At 53.5% G+C, this 14,214-nt stretch overlaps 1 protein-coding gene across 1 annotated transcript; it reads left to right on the forward strand.

Moving 5' to 3' along the window:
• Nucleotides 1-1,335: 1,335 nt before the first annotated feature.
• Nucleotides 1,336-13,539, forward strand: CSPG5 (chondroitin sulfate proteoglycan 5). Its single transcript, XM_055557691.1, has 6 exons — nucleotides 1,336-1,432; nucleotides 1,489-1,801; nucleotides 2,024-3,220; nucleotides 6,029-6,217; nucleotides 8,066-8,141; nucleotides 13,020-13,539. Exons 1-6 carry the CDS (start codon nucleotides 1,336-1,338, stop codon nucleotides 13,179-13,181), a joined length of 2,034 nt encoding a protein of 677 aa, XP_055413666.1. The 3' UTR covers nucleotides 13,182-13,539.
• Nucleotides 13,540-14,214: the final 675 nt, after the last annotated feature.

Raw genomic sequence — 14,214 nt, forward strand, 5'->3', positions numbered from 1 at the left:
GTACTGCAGAGTGACCTTAGGACAGGACCCACAGACTGCAACCCCTGGCCTGGCAGAGGCTGTTTCCCTAGACTCTGATCTAGTCTCTTAGGGATAGGTAGCTCAGCTGGTAAAGAATTTGCCTGCGATGCAGGAGACCCCGGTTCGATGATTTCTGAGTCGGGAAGATCCCCTGGAGAAGGGATAGGCTACCCACTCCAGTCTTCCTGGGCTTCCCCTGGTGGCTCAAATAGTAAAGAATCCGCCTGCAATGCGGGATCGATCCCTGGGTTGGGAAGATCCCTAGAGGAGGACATGGCGAACTCACTCCAGTATTCTTGCCCAGAGAATCTCCATGGAGAGGAGCCTGGCGGGCTACAGTCCATTGGGGTCGCAAAGAGTCAGACGCGACTGAGCGACCAAGCGCCGGGACTATCCACCAACCTGAGCTTTGGTGGCCCGGGAAGAATGGGGGCGATGTATCTTGGAGAGGGAACAAGGAACCGGGATTACAGGCCGCACCCTAGGCTGCCTTGAGGAGGGAAATTCTTGCCCCCTGCCCCCAGGATGCGTTCCAGCGGGCTTGGCTGTGCGAGGTCTGGGGCTTTGGCAGGAGACGGATTAGGTCTGATCCGATTAGAGCCTGGGAGGTCCACTTCGCCCCCTTGCCTGGCACTGTCAGCGCCCGCCCCGCCCTCTTGGGTTCTCGGGGACCTCCCGGAGACCCTTCGCCCTGAACACCGGGTTGGTGCAGAAATCCGAGAAGCTCCGTGTGCCCTGGGTTCGGCTCACTGGCACAGCGCGGGCTGGGGCTTCCGCCCCCTGCGGCCCTTCGGAGCCCCGCCCCGAGCCTGCGGGTGTCTGGGCGCCCCCCTCTGTGCTCGCCGCTTGGCGGGTGGGTTCCTCGCGGTTGGGGGGCCCGTGCCAGCCCCTCCATTGGGAGGGCGGGACCACGGCCCCGCCCCGCAGGTCTCCCGCCAGTGCACCTGGCGGCTAATGCCACGCGCGGCGCTGTGCGCCTGCCCGCGCGATACCCCGCGTCCGTTTGTCTCCGCGTGCAGAGCCGGGGGTCTGTCTGTCCCCACCGCAGGACTGAGCAGGGCCGGCGTCAGAGCTACGTGCGGCGGGGCGGGCGCGGCGGGCGGGGTGGGGGCGGCGCTGAGCGCGGCAGCGGCGGCGCGGGAGGCGGGGAGGCGCGGCGCGCCGGGGACAGCGGCGGACGGCGGCGGCATGCGGCTTCTCCCTTTGCCCATCGTGGGCTGAGACGGCCGCAGCACGGGCGGGAGGCGCGGCGGCCGGTGAGCCGAGGGCGCAGCCAGCCGGGCAGACCGCGGACAGCGGTCGGGGCTCCGCGCCATGGGCCGAGCCGAGGGCGGGGGCCCGGGCCGGGGGCCACCGCCGCTGCTGCTGCTTCTGGGGGTTACGCTGGTCCTCGCCTCTGGGGCCGCGCCAGGTAGGTACAGACCGCGACCGGTACCCCAGTGGCTCTCGCGCCCCACCTTGGGCCAGGGTCCCGTTGGCTTCGGGTACAAGAGGTGTCCGCGAGCTCTGCCAAGGGGGCGGGGCAGCGTCTTGCCTGCAGCCCGGGCGGGGGAAGGGGCGCACGAGGAGATGCGGGGACTTGCTGGAGGCGACTCGGCGGCCGCCACCCGAGTGTGGAGACCGAGGTGTTGGCTGGGGGTGGGCCTGTTGGGGCGGGGCCTGAGGGTGAGATTTCGGGGCGGGACCTGGAGGTGATGGCGGGGCAGGAGAATGCGAGTTCGGGGCGGAGCCCTAAGGGTGCGACTTTGGGGCGGGGCCTCGTGTGGAATGGAGCCCCGAGGTAAGACTTTTTGCCAGGAGCCGGAATTGAGGGCCGCCCGGGATAGAGCGCGGGTGATGTCGGGGGCGGGGCCTTTCGCTTGGGGGCGGGGCCTAAGCTAGGATAACGTTTGGTCGGGTGTGTTCTCGGGCTTATTGGGCGGGCTCGGGGCGGGGCTTAAGGATGGGGCGTGGCCTTGGGAAGGCTTGAAGCTGAGGCTTAAGGTTGGCGGGGGTCTGAGAGAGCAGCCGCGGCCGGGGCGGGGCGCTGCCCCAGCTCTAACGCGCGCGCGGTCGCTGACGCCCCGCCCCTCTCCCTCCCTCCCACAGTGCCTGAGGCGGGCAGCGCCGTCGAGGCAGACACGCCGGTGAAGAGCGTCCCGGCGTGGGAGCCGCGTGCTAACGACACGCGGGAGAAGGCCGGCCCACCAGCAGCTGGGAAAGATGAGACTTCTCGGATTGCGCCCGGCGGCGAGCAGGCCTTGGTGGGCCCTGGGGTCGGGGCTGAGGAGGCGCTGGAGGCGTCGGCGGCGGTGACAAGCACAGCCTGGCTGGAGGCCGAGAGCCCAGGCCTGGGCGGAGTGACCGCAGAGGCGGGCAGCGGCGACACCCAGGCCCTTCCAGCCACGCTCCCGACTCCCGACGAAGCCCTTGGGACGTCCTCGACGTCCGCAGCCACCTTCGAGGCTAAGGAGGCCAGTGAACCACCCTCCCCCACCCCTGGCGACAAGCCGAGCCCAGGCGCCGAACTCCCCAAGGAGAGCCCCATGGAGGTTTGGCTGAACCTGGGAGGCAGCACACCTGACCCTCACGGGCCAGAGCCCACGTACCCCTTTCAGGGCACACTGGAGCCCCACCCAGCGTCAGATATAATTGACATCGACTACTTCGAAGGATTGGATGGTGAGGGCCGTGGCGCCGACCTGGGGAGCTTCCCTGGGTCGCCAGGTACCTCAGAGCACCACCCTGATCCCGGGGGAGAGACTCCTTCCTGGAGCCTGCTTGACTTATACGATGACTTCACTCCCTTTGATGAGTCTGATTTCTACCCTACCACATCCTTCTATGATGACTTGGATGAAGAGGAGGAAGAAGAGGAGGACAAGGATGCAGTGGGAGGCGGAGACCTGGAAGATGAAAATGACCTTCTAGTGCCCACTGAGAAGCCTGGTCTGGGGCCCGGGACAGGCCAGCCCACCAGTCGGTGGCACGCTGTCCCTCCGCAGCATACTCTGGGGATGGTCCCCGGCAGCAGCATCGCCCTCAGGCCCCGCCCAGGAGAGCCAGGCAGGGACCTGGCCCCGAGCGAGAATGGCACCGTGTGCCGCAGTGGCTTTGTGAGACATAACGGCTCCTGCCGGTCAGTGTGCGACCTCTTCCCAAGTTACTGTCACAATGGCGGCCAGTGCTACCTGGTGGAGAACATTGGGGCCTTCTGCAGGTAAGGATGTGGCAGGCAGGTGTCCAGGGGGTTTGTCAAGAGAACTCCTGAAGGGGGCATGGGAGGTTGCCTCAGCAGAGAGGGGGATGTGACAGGTTCCCAGAGCTTGTGTGTTTATGGGTCAAGAGATGGTCCCAGTAAATATTCTACAGACTAACAGCGTAAATGTACTTCCTGTGAGCTCATCACTAGGAGAGTTTCCTCACAAGTAAGATTGTGCATTTCCTCTAAGTGCCGTGCCCTTTACCAAACCAGTACACTATAAAGGCGAAACGAAAGGACTTGGCCAAGGATTTTGGAAAAGGCCTTTGCTGGCTTGATGGCAAGTTCTTGTTGGCAAGTTCTAGCTAAACTTGCAGAAGGAGAAGGTCCATAGACGCCCTGGGAGAAGAGAGAACTGCTGACCACTCCCTCTGAGCCATGTGCGAGGCAGAAGAAGGGCTCCATGACCCTGGGGGGCACGTGCTTCAGGTGGCACGAATGAGGACCTTCTCATTGGATAAAGACCCAGAGAGCAGCCATTCAAACAGGTCAAGTCAAGCAGAGTGTCCTTCCTCACACAGCAGACGTTTGGCGTTTCTTAGTTCTGATAGTGACTTTACTCCTTCTACCTTGGTTGTTGTCTTCCTGGAGATACTCAGTCTGACATGTTTTAAAGACCCAGAGAGTTTAGTGTCAGAGTAAGGATATTGTGTGCAGCCACCAGCCCATGCCTCATTGGTAATTAACCCCCTATACCTGCCCTCACGGCAAGGTAGTTAACCTGCTGGAGAGCTCATGGGCTTATTCATATTCTGGATGAAGCACATGTCCAGGGCTGAGTGGTTTGCTTCTCTCCATCCTTTACAGGCCCTAGAAGTGGCAAGTAGACCTCAGAGTCTTCTGGGACTTGTTTCTACCAGTCCTAAGAGTGAAACATTTCTGTAATCTGGGTATCTCTGTTTTTTTAAGTGCCATTCCCTATGTTTCTTTTTCTGGGTCTTTTTGGAGGTATATAAAGAATTCAGATTCTATAGGTCTTAATGTTCTGATAGAAGAATAATATAATGCATGCATGCTGTGCCTTTGTCATTAAAGCTTGAGTTTCCTTCCTATGAAGTTCTTTCCTATAAATGATTGTGTCATTAGGGTCACTAATATAAGATGTGTCCACACAGCTCTGATTGGAGCTGGCCAGCCATTGCCAAAAAGAACTGTGACAAGGTATTATGGCAACAAGACCTTGCTGGTTGCTTAAGGGCTACCAGAAATACAAGGAAACCCTGATTTTGCTCCTCAGACTCTAGTTGTGGAGGGAGGACTATAGTAATGATTTTAGCCTGGGAGCTATGAAATCTCTGTGCAAAATTAGTATCTTTCATCCTATTGGAGGCCTGAGTTTTCACCTTCGAAGTTAGCTCCCCATCAGAGTATTAAATTTGGAGCCCTCGTTGCCTCTGGAGCACTAGAACAGTTCCCAGAACCTCCTGGAGCTATCAAGGGACCCCCCAGTAGTAAGCATGACCTCACTGAGTGGCATGCCTATACTGACCATGGATCCTCCAGTGGATCCTGCCTTAGGAGGACTTCTCACTAGTCCACTCCAGCCCCCCTTGCACAGCTTCCATCCCAGGATCACCCACCCTGGGCCTCCCTACCAGAAATTCCTCCTCTGACGGGTACACCCAGGCCCAGCCCCGGCTTGGAAACTGTTTTACATTCCACTCACAGGAGGCTGCTGAGCCCTTGGTTGCAGACTGCAGCATGCTTTTGTCTGTGTCACCCGACCACTGCAGGGAAACGAGCAGAGCTATGGCAGAACTTCTCCAGAGCACTCTGTTAGAGGGACCTTCTTTCCCCGCTGTCCTCCAACAGCCTCCCACGACTGCAGAGGGGCAGCTGGATAAGAGAATTCACTGCTTGCCACAGAGCCCCGCCCTCTTCTAGGTGTGGAGTGGCTAATTCTCCCGGGTTTGATTTCCCCATTTCTGGACTCCTTTCTCCTCTGTCATTCACCCTGAGGTTCATGTCCTCCCTCCTTTGCCTGCCTCTGTATCCTTCCACATTTTTTCCTCTTTGAAGCAGCCTGGTTCCCATGGAAACAGCAGTGTCATTGGAAGAGTTGGAGCCTGGGAATGTCCCCAAGGGCAGGAGAAAGTCACTCAACAAAAGGACTGAAACCCACCCAGAGGGTTGATTCTCACTCTGCTTTCATGACAGTTCTCATGGTGACAGGACAGGAAGCTGTAGGGGCAGCACTTGGGGGGCTGCTGAGATGGGGGAGAATGTACATCTATCTTTGTGCTTGTCCTTGTCTGTCGCTTCCTTATTTTCAGTGTCTGGTTGGCCACGTGAACTAGATGGGACTACAGTGCCCCAGGATAGGGTGGGTCCTACTACTCTGTGGCAGTAGCTCCTATTGATCTTGTTTTTCATCTTTTTTTTTTCCCCCCACCAGAGCCCGGGGTGGGGCTTGGGGGGTTCCGGGGGAATCTTGTGATTGTTGTCATTGAAGTGGAAAACGGGGTTCCCTTCCCTCAGTCACTTCACAGGCCTGTGAATGGCCAGTGTGCTCCGTTTCTCAGCGCCCCGTTTACCTCATTTGTGTCGACCGCCCTCGACGCATTTGTGCCACACACTCTTCCTGGTGTGGTTGTAAAGATGAGGCAAGAATAGCAACCCTAAAGTCTGCACAGACGAGGACACCACACTTCCTTAGCTGCTCATAGGAGCAGGGTGTTGATGTCAGCCCCGGGGTCAGGGGTCAGACGCTCGCTGCGGCCACGGCTGCCGGCCCATCGCCTCAGCCTCGCCCTGTCCCCACTGCAGGTGCAACACACAGGACTACATCTGGCACAAGGGGATGCGCTGCGAGTCCATCATCACCGACTTCCAGGTGATGTGCGTGGCCGTCGGCTCGGCCGCCCTCGTGCTGCTTCTGCTCTTCATGATGACGGTGTTCTTCGCCAAGAAGCTCTACCTGCTCAAGACCGAGAACACCAAGCTGCGCAGGACCAAGTGAGTCTGTGACTGCCAGCCCCGCCCTGTGGGATACAGGAATGTGGTCCTGAGGGTTTCTGGCATCTGCTGTCCATCCCTGCTTGCATTTTTCATACCAGAGATTCACCCAAGCTTATCCGTTCCTACACAGAATGTGCTGTAATTGCAGCAGAGGTTAGGCCCCTGTGGCAGACTGCAGCTGTCCAGCACCATTCCACACACACACACTCGCCACCTTTTCTCAGGATGCTTAGGAAAGGCAGCCAGAGTATAGCAGCTCCCGACTCTGGTCAAGTAACTGGTTAAGTACCGCGCTCAGCCCCCCACCCCCATCTGATTAAACCTGCTTCCCAGGTCTTTGACAGCCAGAGGCCAGTATGAGGATTTCGTTCCCAAATCAGCATGAAGTGACTCCTCCAGCTGCCTCAGATGTGCTGTCCTCTTCAGTGAAAGGATTTAGCAGTGTGTTGCTTTTCAAACTGGTCCACCCTGGTTCAGGCAGAAGAACAGAGGGCTCAAGGAAGTCCCCGTTCCCTCTCAGTAGAATGTGGGGAGTGCTAGGACCTCGGCCTCACTTCCTCCACTGTGGATTTGAAGGGCCATATGGGCATGTGGAGTCTCATTTCAGCTCTTCTCTGAGCAGAGGAGTGACAGCTGAGCACCTGTGAGAATCAACATGCGTTTACCCTTGAAGCCCATGCCTTGAACACTCGGATGTGACCTTACCCACCCTGAGACAGTCACTGTTATCACTTAGCAAAGTAAAGAACCTTCTGAAATGTCACAGGAGTCAGAAAAGGAGGAGACTGGAGTTCAGCTTCCTCAGGACCCAAGAGGCAATTTATGCAGGACCGCCCCCACCCCCTTTTCCCCCTGTTGTTTCCCCCCAGTTAATTCCCTCCCCCTGACCCGAGACTCTCCAGAGAATGGGACTGAAGGACTTGCCCTGGGTCCTGGGAAAGGGACAAAACGCCATCTGTTGCTCCTTTGCTGGGTAAACTCGTGGGACGTGCAGATGCCAGCAGCTCTCTGCCGCCTTTCAGCTAACTGTCCTGGGGCTGCGAGGGCCTCTCCATTGTGCCTGTGCATTGAGGCAGGGCTGTATCTGTGCATGTGATCACAAGCCAAGGCCCTTGGCTCCTCACACCGCCACTGAGGGGGTGGGGGGAGGGTCAGGGTGGGAATGGGACCACCTACCAGGGCTGCTGCTGATGACCGGGGAGAGAAGGAGCGCTGCCAGGGCAGTAGAGAAGCAGGAGCTGAGGCCCAGGGAAGGGCCCTCTTCTAGGTCTTCCTCCTGGAACCAGTTTGTGTTTTGCACAGATCATGGCTCCCCCAGCCCTTCAGCTCAAATGCCACCTTCCTTATTTCCTCTGCACACCTCCTTTCTTTCCCAAGCCTTGTTACCACTCAGCAAACGCTATTAATACATGTGCCCAGTGCACTACAGATACTGCTGTCGCATATTGATTCTAAGATACCCATTTTTTCCCCACATATTAGCATCTCTGAAATTGGATTGTGTCTTACAGTCGCTGGCATCTTATAATCACTGTTGGCCAGATGGCAGTCATGATGTAGTTGTAATTGTCTGGCAGGCACAAACGTGGTCATAGCTGTTCATATCGTTGTCAGTTCTTTATCTAAAGTCTAAATGAGTGCCTTAAAGTGTGTAATGAAAACTCTAGGTGATAAGAAAGGATTGGACCATGGTTTAAATGGCAGAAGGTTTTTCTTAGTGGTACAGCAAGTAGGGGCACACCCATGACATTTGACGAAATACAGTGCTTGCCCTGTGAAGCTTCTATCAAATGTCGCTGTGATCGTTTCACTTACATTTTCCCTTCTCTCTTCTGTCCTAACCAGCAAATTCCGGACCCCATCTGAGCTCCACAACGATAACTTCTCCCTGTCCACCATTGCCGAGGGCTCTCACCCAAACGTAAGGAAGCATTGCGACCCTCCGCGTTCCCCTCCCCCTCACTGCCTGTGCCTGAAACGCTATCTGTCAGGTAACTTGTCTTCGCATCTGTCCTTGTGCATGCTCCCGCCCCTGCCCGCATCTCTGGTTCACTTCAGCCTATGGAGCCACTCCTCAGAGCTCTGAGGGTCTGAATAGTGTGGCCTGGCCGGGCCATGAGAGTGAGAAGAAGGGCATGATGGCGTGTCACTTCCTGGACAGGCAAAATAGCACAAAGTACAGAAGAGCCATTTCTGGGATGACGTATGATTCTTAGCTTCATCTCAGCTTTAGAAGTCTGATTTTTGTCTTCTTTTCTACATTGAGAAGAAAGCCTCTGCTTTTCTTGCTAGGGACTTTCTCGCTGGTCTTTGAAGCAGGTGCTGCTTGTTCTTTGGGGTGAATGGGAAAACCTCTGGGATTGCCGGAAAAACAATCTCTTTGACACTGTTTTGAGAGCCCTAAAAATGAGCAGGCTTATATACACTGGTTATATACACCGAGAGAGGCCAATCTAGGATAGTTTTTAAAGTTTTCGATATAAAGGGAAGCACAGAACGCTGGCAGAACCATAAGTGTAGGTATAAATCTGTCCTTACGAGGATGGGTTTATAAATGTAAGCTGAAACCCAGTAAGAGGTCCTGATAGACCATTTCCTTTCTTTATAACTGGGGAAAGCACATCCCCAGAAGGCAAAGGAGAAAATAATAGTATATGAGGCTGTTCACCAAACCCCAGAAAAGAACAAGTTGACCTGCAGAAGGAGGAGAAAAAGAGTCAATTCAAATAAGAAATAAAAAAGGCCAATTTAAGCTAATTTTTTAAAGACTTTGCTATAAAGGATAGAGAACAAATATATTTTATGTGGTATGTACCAAGATACTAGTAAGTTTAAGATGAGCATAACTGTCAAGGGAAAAAGATGTCCTGTCACGTCTGAGATTGGTGACCACTCCAATCAACCCACAAGGATGTAGGATGTGCCTTGTCTTGGAACATCCCATCCCAACATACCCAGCCCCTGGCAGTGATGTGCATGTAGTTGTCATTTATGAATTACTGGTGATCAGTGGCCTGCCATGGGGTCTCTCAGACCCACTGTCTGATTTGCCATCTCATACATGAGGGACAACAGGCCTGACCTGTAGAGGAGTGCCTGCAGTCAGGATGTTTATTGTCCACAGAGTGCAAGGGTCCTTGGCAAAGCTTCTGACTCATGCATTTCTGGCAGCCTTGGTACGTCCACATTTCCTCCTCACAAAGATGGAGGGGAAGGAAATAGCGTCTCTTGGAGGCCTTGGTTGCAGGAGCCAACAGAAAGGTCTCCAGTTCTTGCGGACCCAGCTTTTGGAAAGCAAGGCATTTATCCAGGAAAACTGCCACTGACCTTGAGTTCAGCATATGGCAGAGAAAAAACAGAGTGGAGCAGGGTGGTCAGCCATGGTGTACTCTGCTCGAGAAGGGCCCTGGGGTTGTCTGGGCGGCACTCAGCTCTCTGGCTCCTCTGGGATCCTGGGGGCCATTTCCACGGGCATCGTTCCCTCAGCTTGTGCCCCAGGGTACATCCTGTCACCTCTGCCAAAGCCCTGAGCCTGTGGGGGGTGGCTCTCCTGTCCGGCAGCTGGATTTTCCACTTCACCTCTCGTTCCCTCCACCTCACCCAGAAGTCAGACTTGGTCATAGTGAAGATCTTGTGCACTGACAGTGAAGACAGTTACCACCTTATGATGAAGTGGAGCCCTGGCCGTTGCTTCAGCCACCGCGGTGACTGCTGACAAGCGCTGCTGGCAGCAGGATGAAAGTGAGAGAACCTCCAGATGAGCTGGGACCCGAAACAGGGGCAGCTAGTCTCCCCATCCCTCTCCCTTCACCCCTCAAAAAAAAACCTTGTTGATTTTGGCATCTCCTAAAATTTTGTAGAGTTTTCTTTATTTTAGCAGAGGGGTTATTTCTTTTACATAAGTCAAGGACATGGAATGGGGCCTTTTCCTACTCAGTTCCAATAATCTCTATAAACCACTGTCTGAAAAGATTTCAAACGTCAAAGTACCACTTTGGGTCTGGTCAGGGAATGGTCCCTGGCTGATGTCTGTGTCGGGGCACGTCCCTCTCCCCGGCTACGCTCATCACTCTGTGCTGCTCCTGGACTGGGCCCTGTGCAGTGACGTGGGACCTTGTGGCTGGTGAGCCAGCAGCTGAGTGTGTGAGGGTCTTGTGTCACTGAGCAGCCAGCCTCAGAAAGAAACTTCACAAGGAAAAGGAAAAGCCCATGGCTTTTCAGCCCCTGCTATGAAGGTTTGCCCTTTTCCGGGAGGAATGGCAAGTGTGTAGAAGGCCAGGCACCTCCCACTGCACGGCATGAGGGAAGTCACCTTAATTCCGTGGGCGAATGTCTGAGCGCCGGAAGCCGCCCTGTCGTCTCCCAGCTGTGCTGTCAGCAGTGTCGTGGCGGGGACTTGGTCCTCCTGAGAGTGGACGGATCTTCCAGGAGGTCCCTTCATGTTTCCCATCCCCACCCTACCCACCAGTTTAAATCTTTGCTACTTCCCAGTCTCTGTTTCCTCCATATATTTGGTAAAACACTGGCTGCCCGCCCCCTTTTGATAGAGGCTTGTGTCTGAACAAGAAGACATCCAGGCCTGAACCCCTGGCGGAAGGATGCTCATATGGCTGGGACAGAAAGCTGGAAATAGTTCCCAGGGCTTAGGCCAGGGGGAGGTCCAGTTTCCTCACGATGAGGGACTTCCACCAAATCAAAGGCAGAGGGGCCTTCAGCTGAGGGACTCAGCCACCCCAGGCCTAAGAGGATGGAGTTCTGGAGCAAAAACTTGGATGAGAATCGCTCCATCCTGGTCTAGACACGCCCTCACCTGTTCTACCTGCTGAAGGTACTTAGCTCGTCTCATAGCATTGTCAGATACCTGTGTTCCTGATTTGTAGGATTGACTTCTCCCACCCATTGGCCCGGAAGGCAGCTTTCTCCTCTGTCCAAGTCCTCAAGAGGCCAGGTTTAATTAGGTTCCCCACTTTCATGGCATCAGTTTTGATGCCCAGGTCTATACGATTCACTTAATTCACTTTTTCACTTTAGGAGAATATCCCTGTGCCCCTGTATGCCCCCAGGGAGAGTGTGATGGGCCCAGGGTAGGGGTAGTTATCTTGAAAAACATGAAAGTGAGTTCCATCCTTGTCAGAGGAGTGGTGAGTGTAGGCCATCCTGTCTTGCTCCAAATTTTGCTGTGATCCCCAGTCCCTTCTACTCAGGGTCTCAGGTATTTATGTCCAACGTCTTCCCCCACACCTCACACGAGCTCTACCTCATCCTGCTTCCTCTCCATAAAAAAAACCTGTGTGTGTGTGTACATAATACACTTAATATATCAGGTTGATCTTTCCATCTCACACATATACATTTATGCCACTGAACAGTTTTTTCTCAGCCTCTCCAAGCAGGGGTAGAAAATACCCACTGCCTGTAGGCGCTGTGTACAGCGGCCTTGCCTGAAATCTGCCTCAACACAGAATTAAGTTCATTTCGCCTTGTGCTTGTCTCATACACACTGGAATTGGGGAGCGTGTATTCCGCTGTTGTCTGTAAATCACTCCTGAAGTCTTCGAAACTCTCAGATTGCTCTGTGCAAGCTGGCCTTCTGCGACAGTGCTCAGTGAGGCTGGAGCGGGGGCAGGTCACAGTGATTTCTACATGGACACTACAATGAACACCCGTAACGTCTGATGTAATTCTAGTGCCTTTCCCTACTTTCCAACTAGTCCCTCACCTGACCTAGTGTCATTACAGGTCAGACTCAGGAGCAGGCAGCATGGACTTGGGCTCACCGTTCTGTAGAGAATGTCCTGGTCCTTAATCACCATGAGTATCTTGAATTTCAGAAGTGATTAAAGCAAGAAAGGGCTGAGCTGGCTGGTCAGATGGGCAAGTTACCCTTCTTGCCCTCCATGAACCTGCCTGGGCGGCTACACAGCTTCTTTGATCTGCAAAAATTCCGAGCACTTACAATAGCTATTTGGGGCTTCTGAGAAAGAACCGAGGCCCCCTGGGTAAAATCTGCTCAGGGAGTCCTGAAGGAAGAGTAGTGGGAAGAAGGTGTCGCTGTAAGAGTTCTCTGAACACAGAGCTGGAGGACTGTACTGGTGCGGGTTTCCTGGGAAGCGTTAACAAGTTCAGTGAGGCTCAGAAGCTAGTCCTGGGGCTGCAGGCAACACGGAGAGGCAGGGGGCACGGGGACCCATCACAGAGGGGTTGCAAACCAGCAGCACAGGCCTTAGACTGAGGGACACCGTGTAAGTCGGCGTCTGTGTGGTAGATAAAGTCTGATAGGCTCGCACATCTCCGGCCTCTAGTCAGAGAACGTGAATTTGCTGTGGGGAGAGGGGCCTTGACTCTGCCAGAATCAGCTCTGCGCCTGACCCTGACAGCCCTGTTTGCACACCAACAAGTCATGTTCCTGATCAAGACCTTTTTGCGAGAGCAGAACTCCTCAGGATTGGAGGGCCGTGTGAAGAGGGGCCAGGCACAGCTCACCAGCAGGTGAGGCTTTAGAGGGACCAGGCTGAGTATTAAAAAGGACTGTTTCTCCCCAGTGTGGCTTCCCTTACAGGTATTTGTAATGCAGTTACCTGTCGGGTTTTCACTCGTACATGGCCAGTGTTTTTTGAGGATGATGTTCTGAAAGTGTAGCTGCTAATGAGTCACTTTGGTTCATCCAAGCCTCAGCACTTTCTTCCTTTTCTCAGTTTTACCTTTTTTTAGTAAAATAAAAAAGTCTGAGATGTTACTTAATTCCTCCACCCATTGTCTCCCTCCCACTCTTGCCTCAGCTTTTATCTTTCTCTTCCAGGATGATTCTAGTGCTCCCCACAAAATCCAGGAAGCTCTCAAGTCCTGCCTGAAAGAGGAGGAGCCATTTAACATCCAGAACTCCATGTCGCCCAAACTCGAGGGTGGCAAGGGTGACCAGGCTGACCTGGAGGTGAACTGTCTTCAGAACAACTTAACCTGAAGCCGAGCAAGAGAGGAAATGGGGGGTGGGGGGCGGGGGAAGAAGCATTATCTCCTCTTGTACAGATTCTATTTCTTGTAACCATTTGTTAAACTCCTTTCTTCTTCTGATTTCATGGCATGCCTTGGTGTATTTTGTACAGGAGGGAAAAAACACACCATAAGCAAAGAACCCGAAGAGAATTACAATACATTGGATTGTTCTGTCTGTGCTGTCTGTACATTGCTTCTGCTGCTGTGATTTCTAAACCTATGCTATTATTCAACTGACTTTTTTTTTGTACTTTGACCCACCTTTTTTTGAAATACCGGTAAAAAAAAAAAACAAAGTTCTTGAAATAAAACTTTTTAAAAAGCCATTTTTCCTGGTGTACCTGTGTCTACTCCCTACCCTTTCTTGTCACTTTGAGTTGAATTCTTACCTTTATTGAGGATGTGTATTCATACACGTTTCATATCCAAGAAATGGTCTATGTATTAGTCTGCTTGAGCTGCCGTAACAATGCTACAGCCTGAGAGGCTTAACCAACAGACATTTATTTTCTGAACTTTCTGGAGGCTAGAAGTTCAAGATCACATTGACAACAGAGTTGATTTCTGGTGAGGCCTCTTTTTCTGGCTCGCAAATAGCCACCTTCTGGCTGTGTCCACAATGGCCTTTTCTATGTGTGCATATGGAGGGAGAGAGTTCCCTGGTGTCCCTTCATCTTTTTATAAGGACACCACTCCTATTGAATTAAGGTCCTGCTCTGTTGACTTCATTTAACCTTAATTACCTTATCTCCAAACACAGTCACATCAGGGGCTTCAACATATGATATTTGGGGAGGACACAGTTCAATCCATAACAGTCTGTAGCACCTATTATTCAAAATACTCTTCCCTTCTTTCTTAAAACATTTATTCAGCACATACTCAGCCAGGTGCTATGCTAGATGCCAGGAGCTCTAGATGAATAAGATAGACTGTAACCTCAAAAAGTGAACAGTGTATGGGAGAAATAGTCTTTTAAACATTTTCAATACATTGTGTCA

The sequence above is a fragment of the Bubalus kerabau genome, chromosome 20 (assembly GCF_029407905.1).
Source record: "Bubalus kerabau isolate K-KA32 ecotype Philippines breed swamp buffalo chromosome 20, PCC_UOA_SB_1v2, whole genome shotgun sequence".
NCBI classification, from domain to species: Eukaryota; Metazoa; Chordata; class Mammalia; order Artiodactyla; family Bovidae; genus Bubalus; species Bubalus kerabau.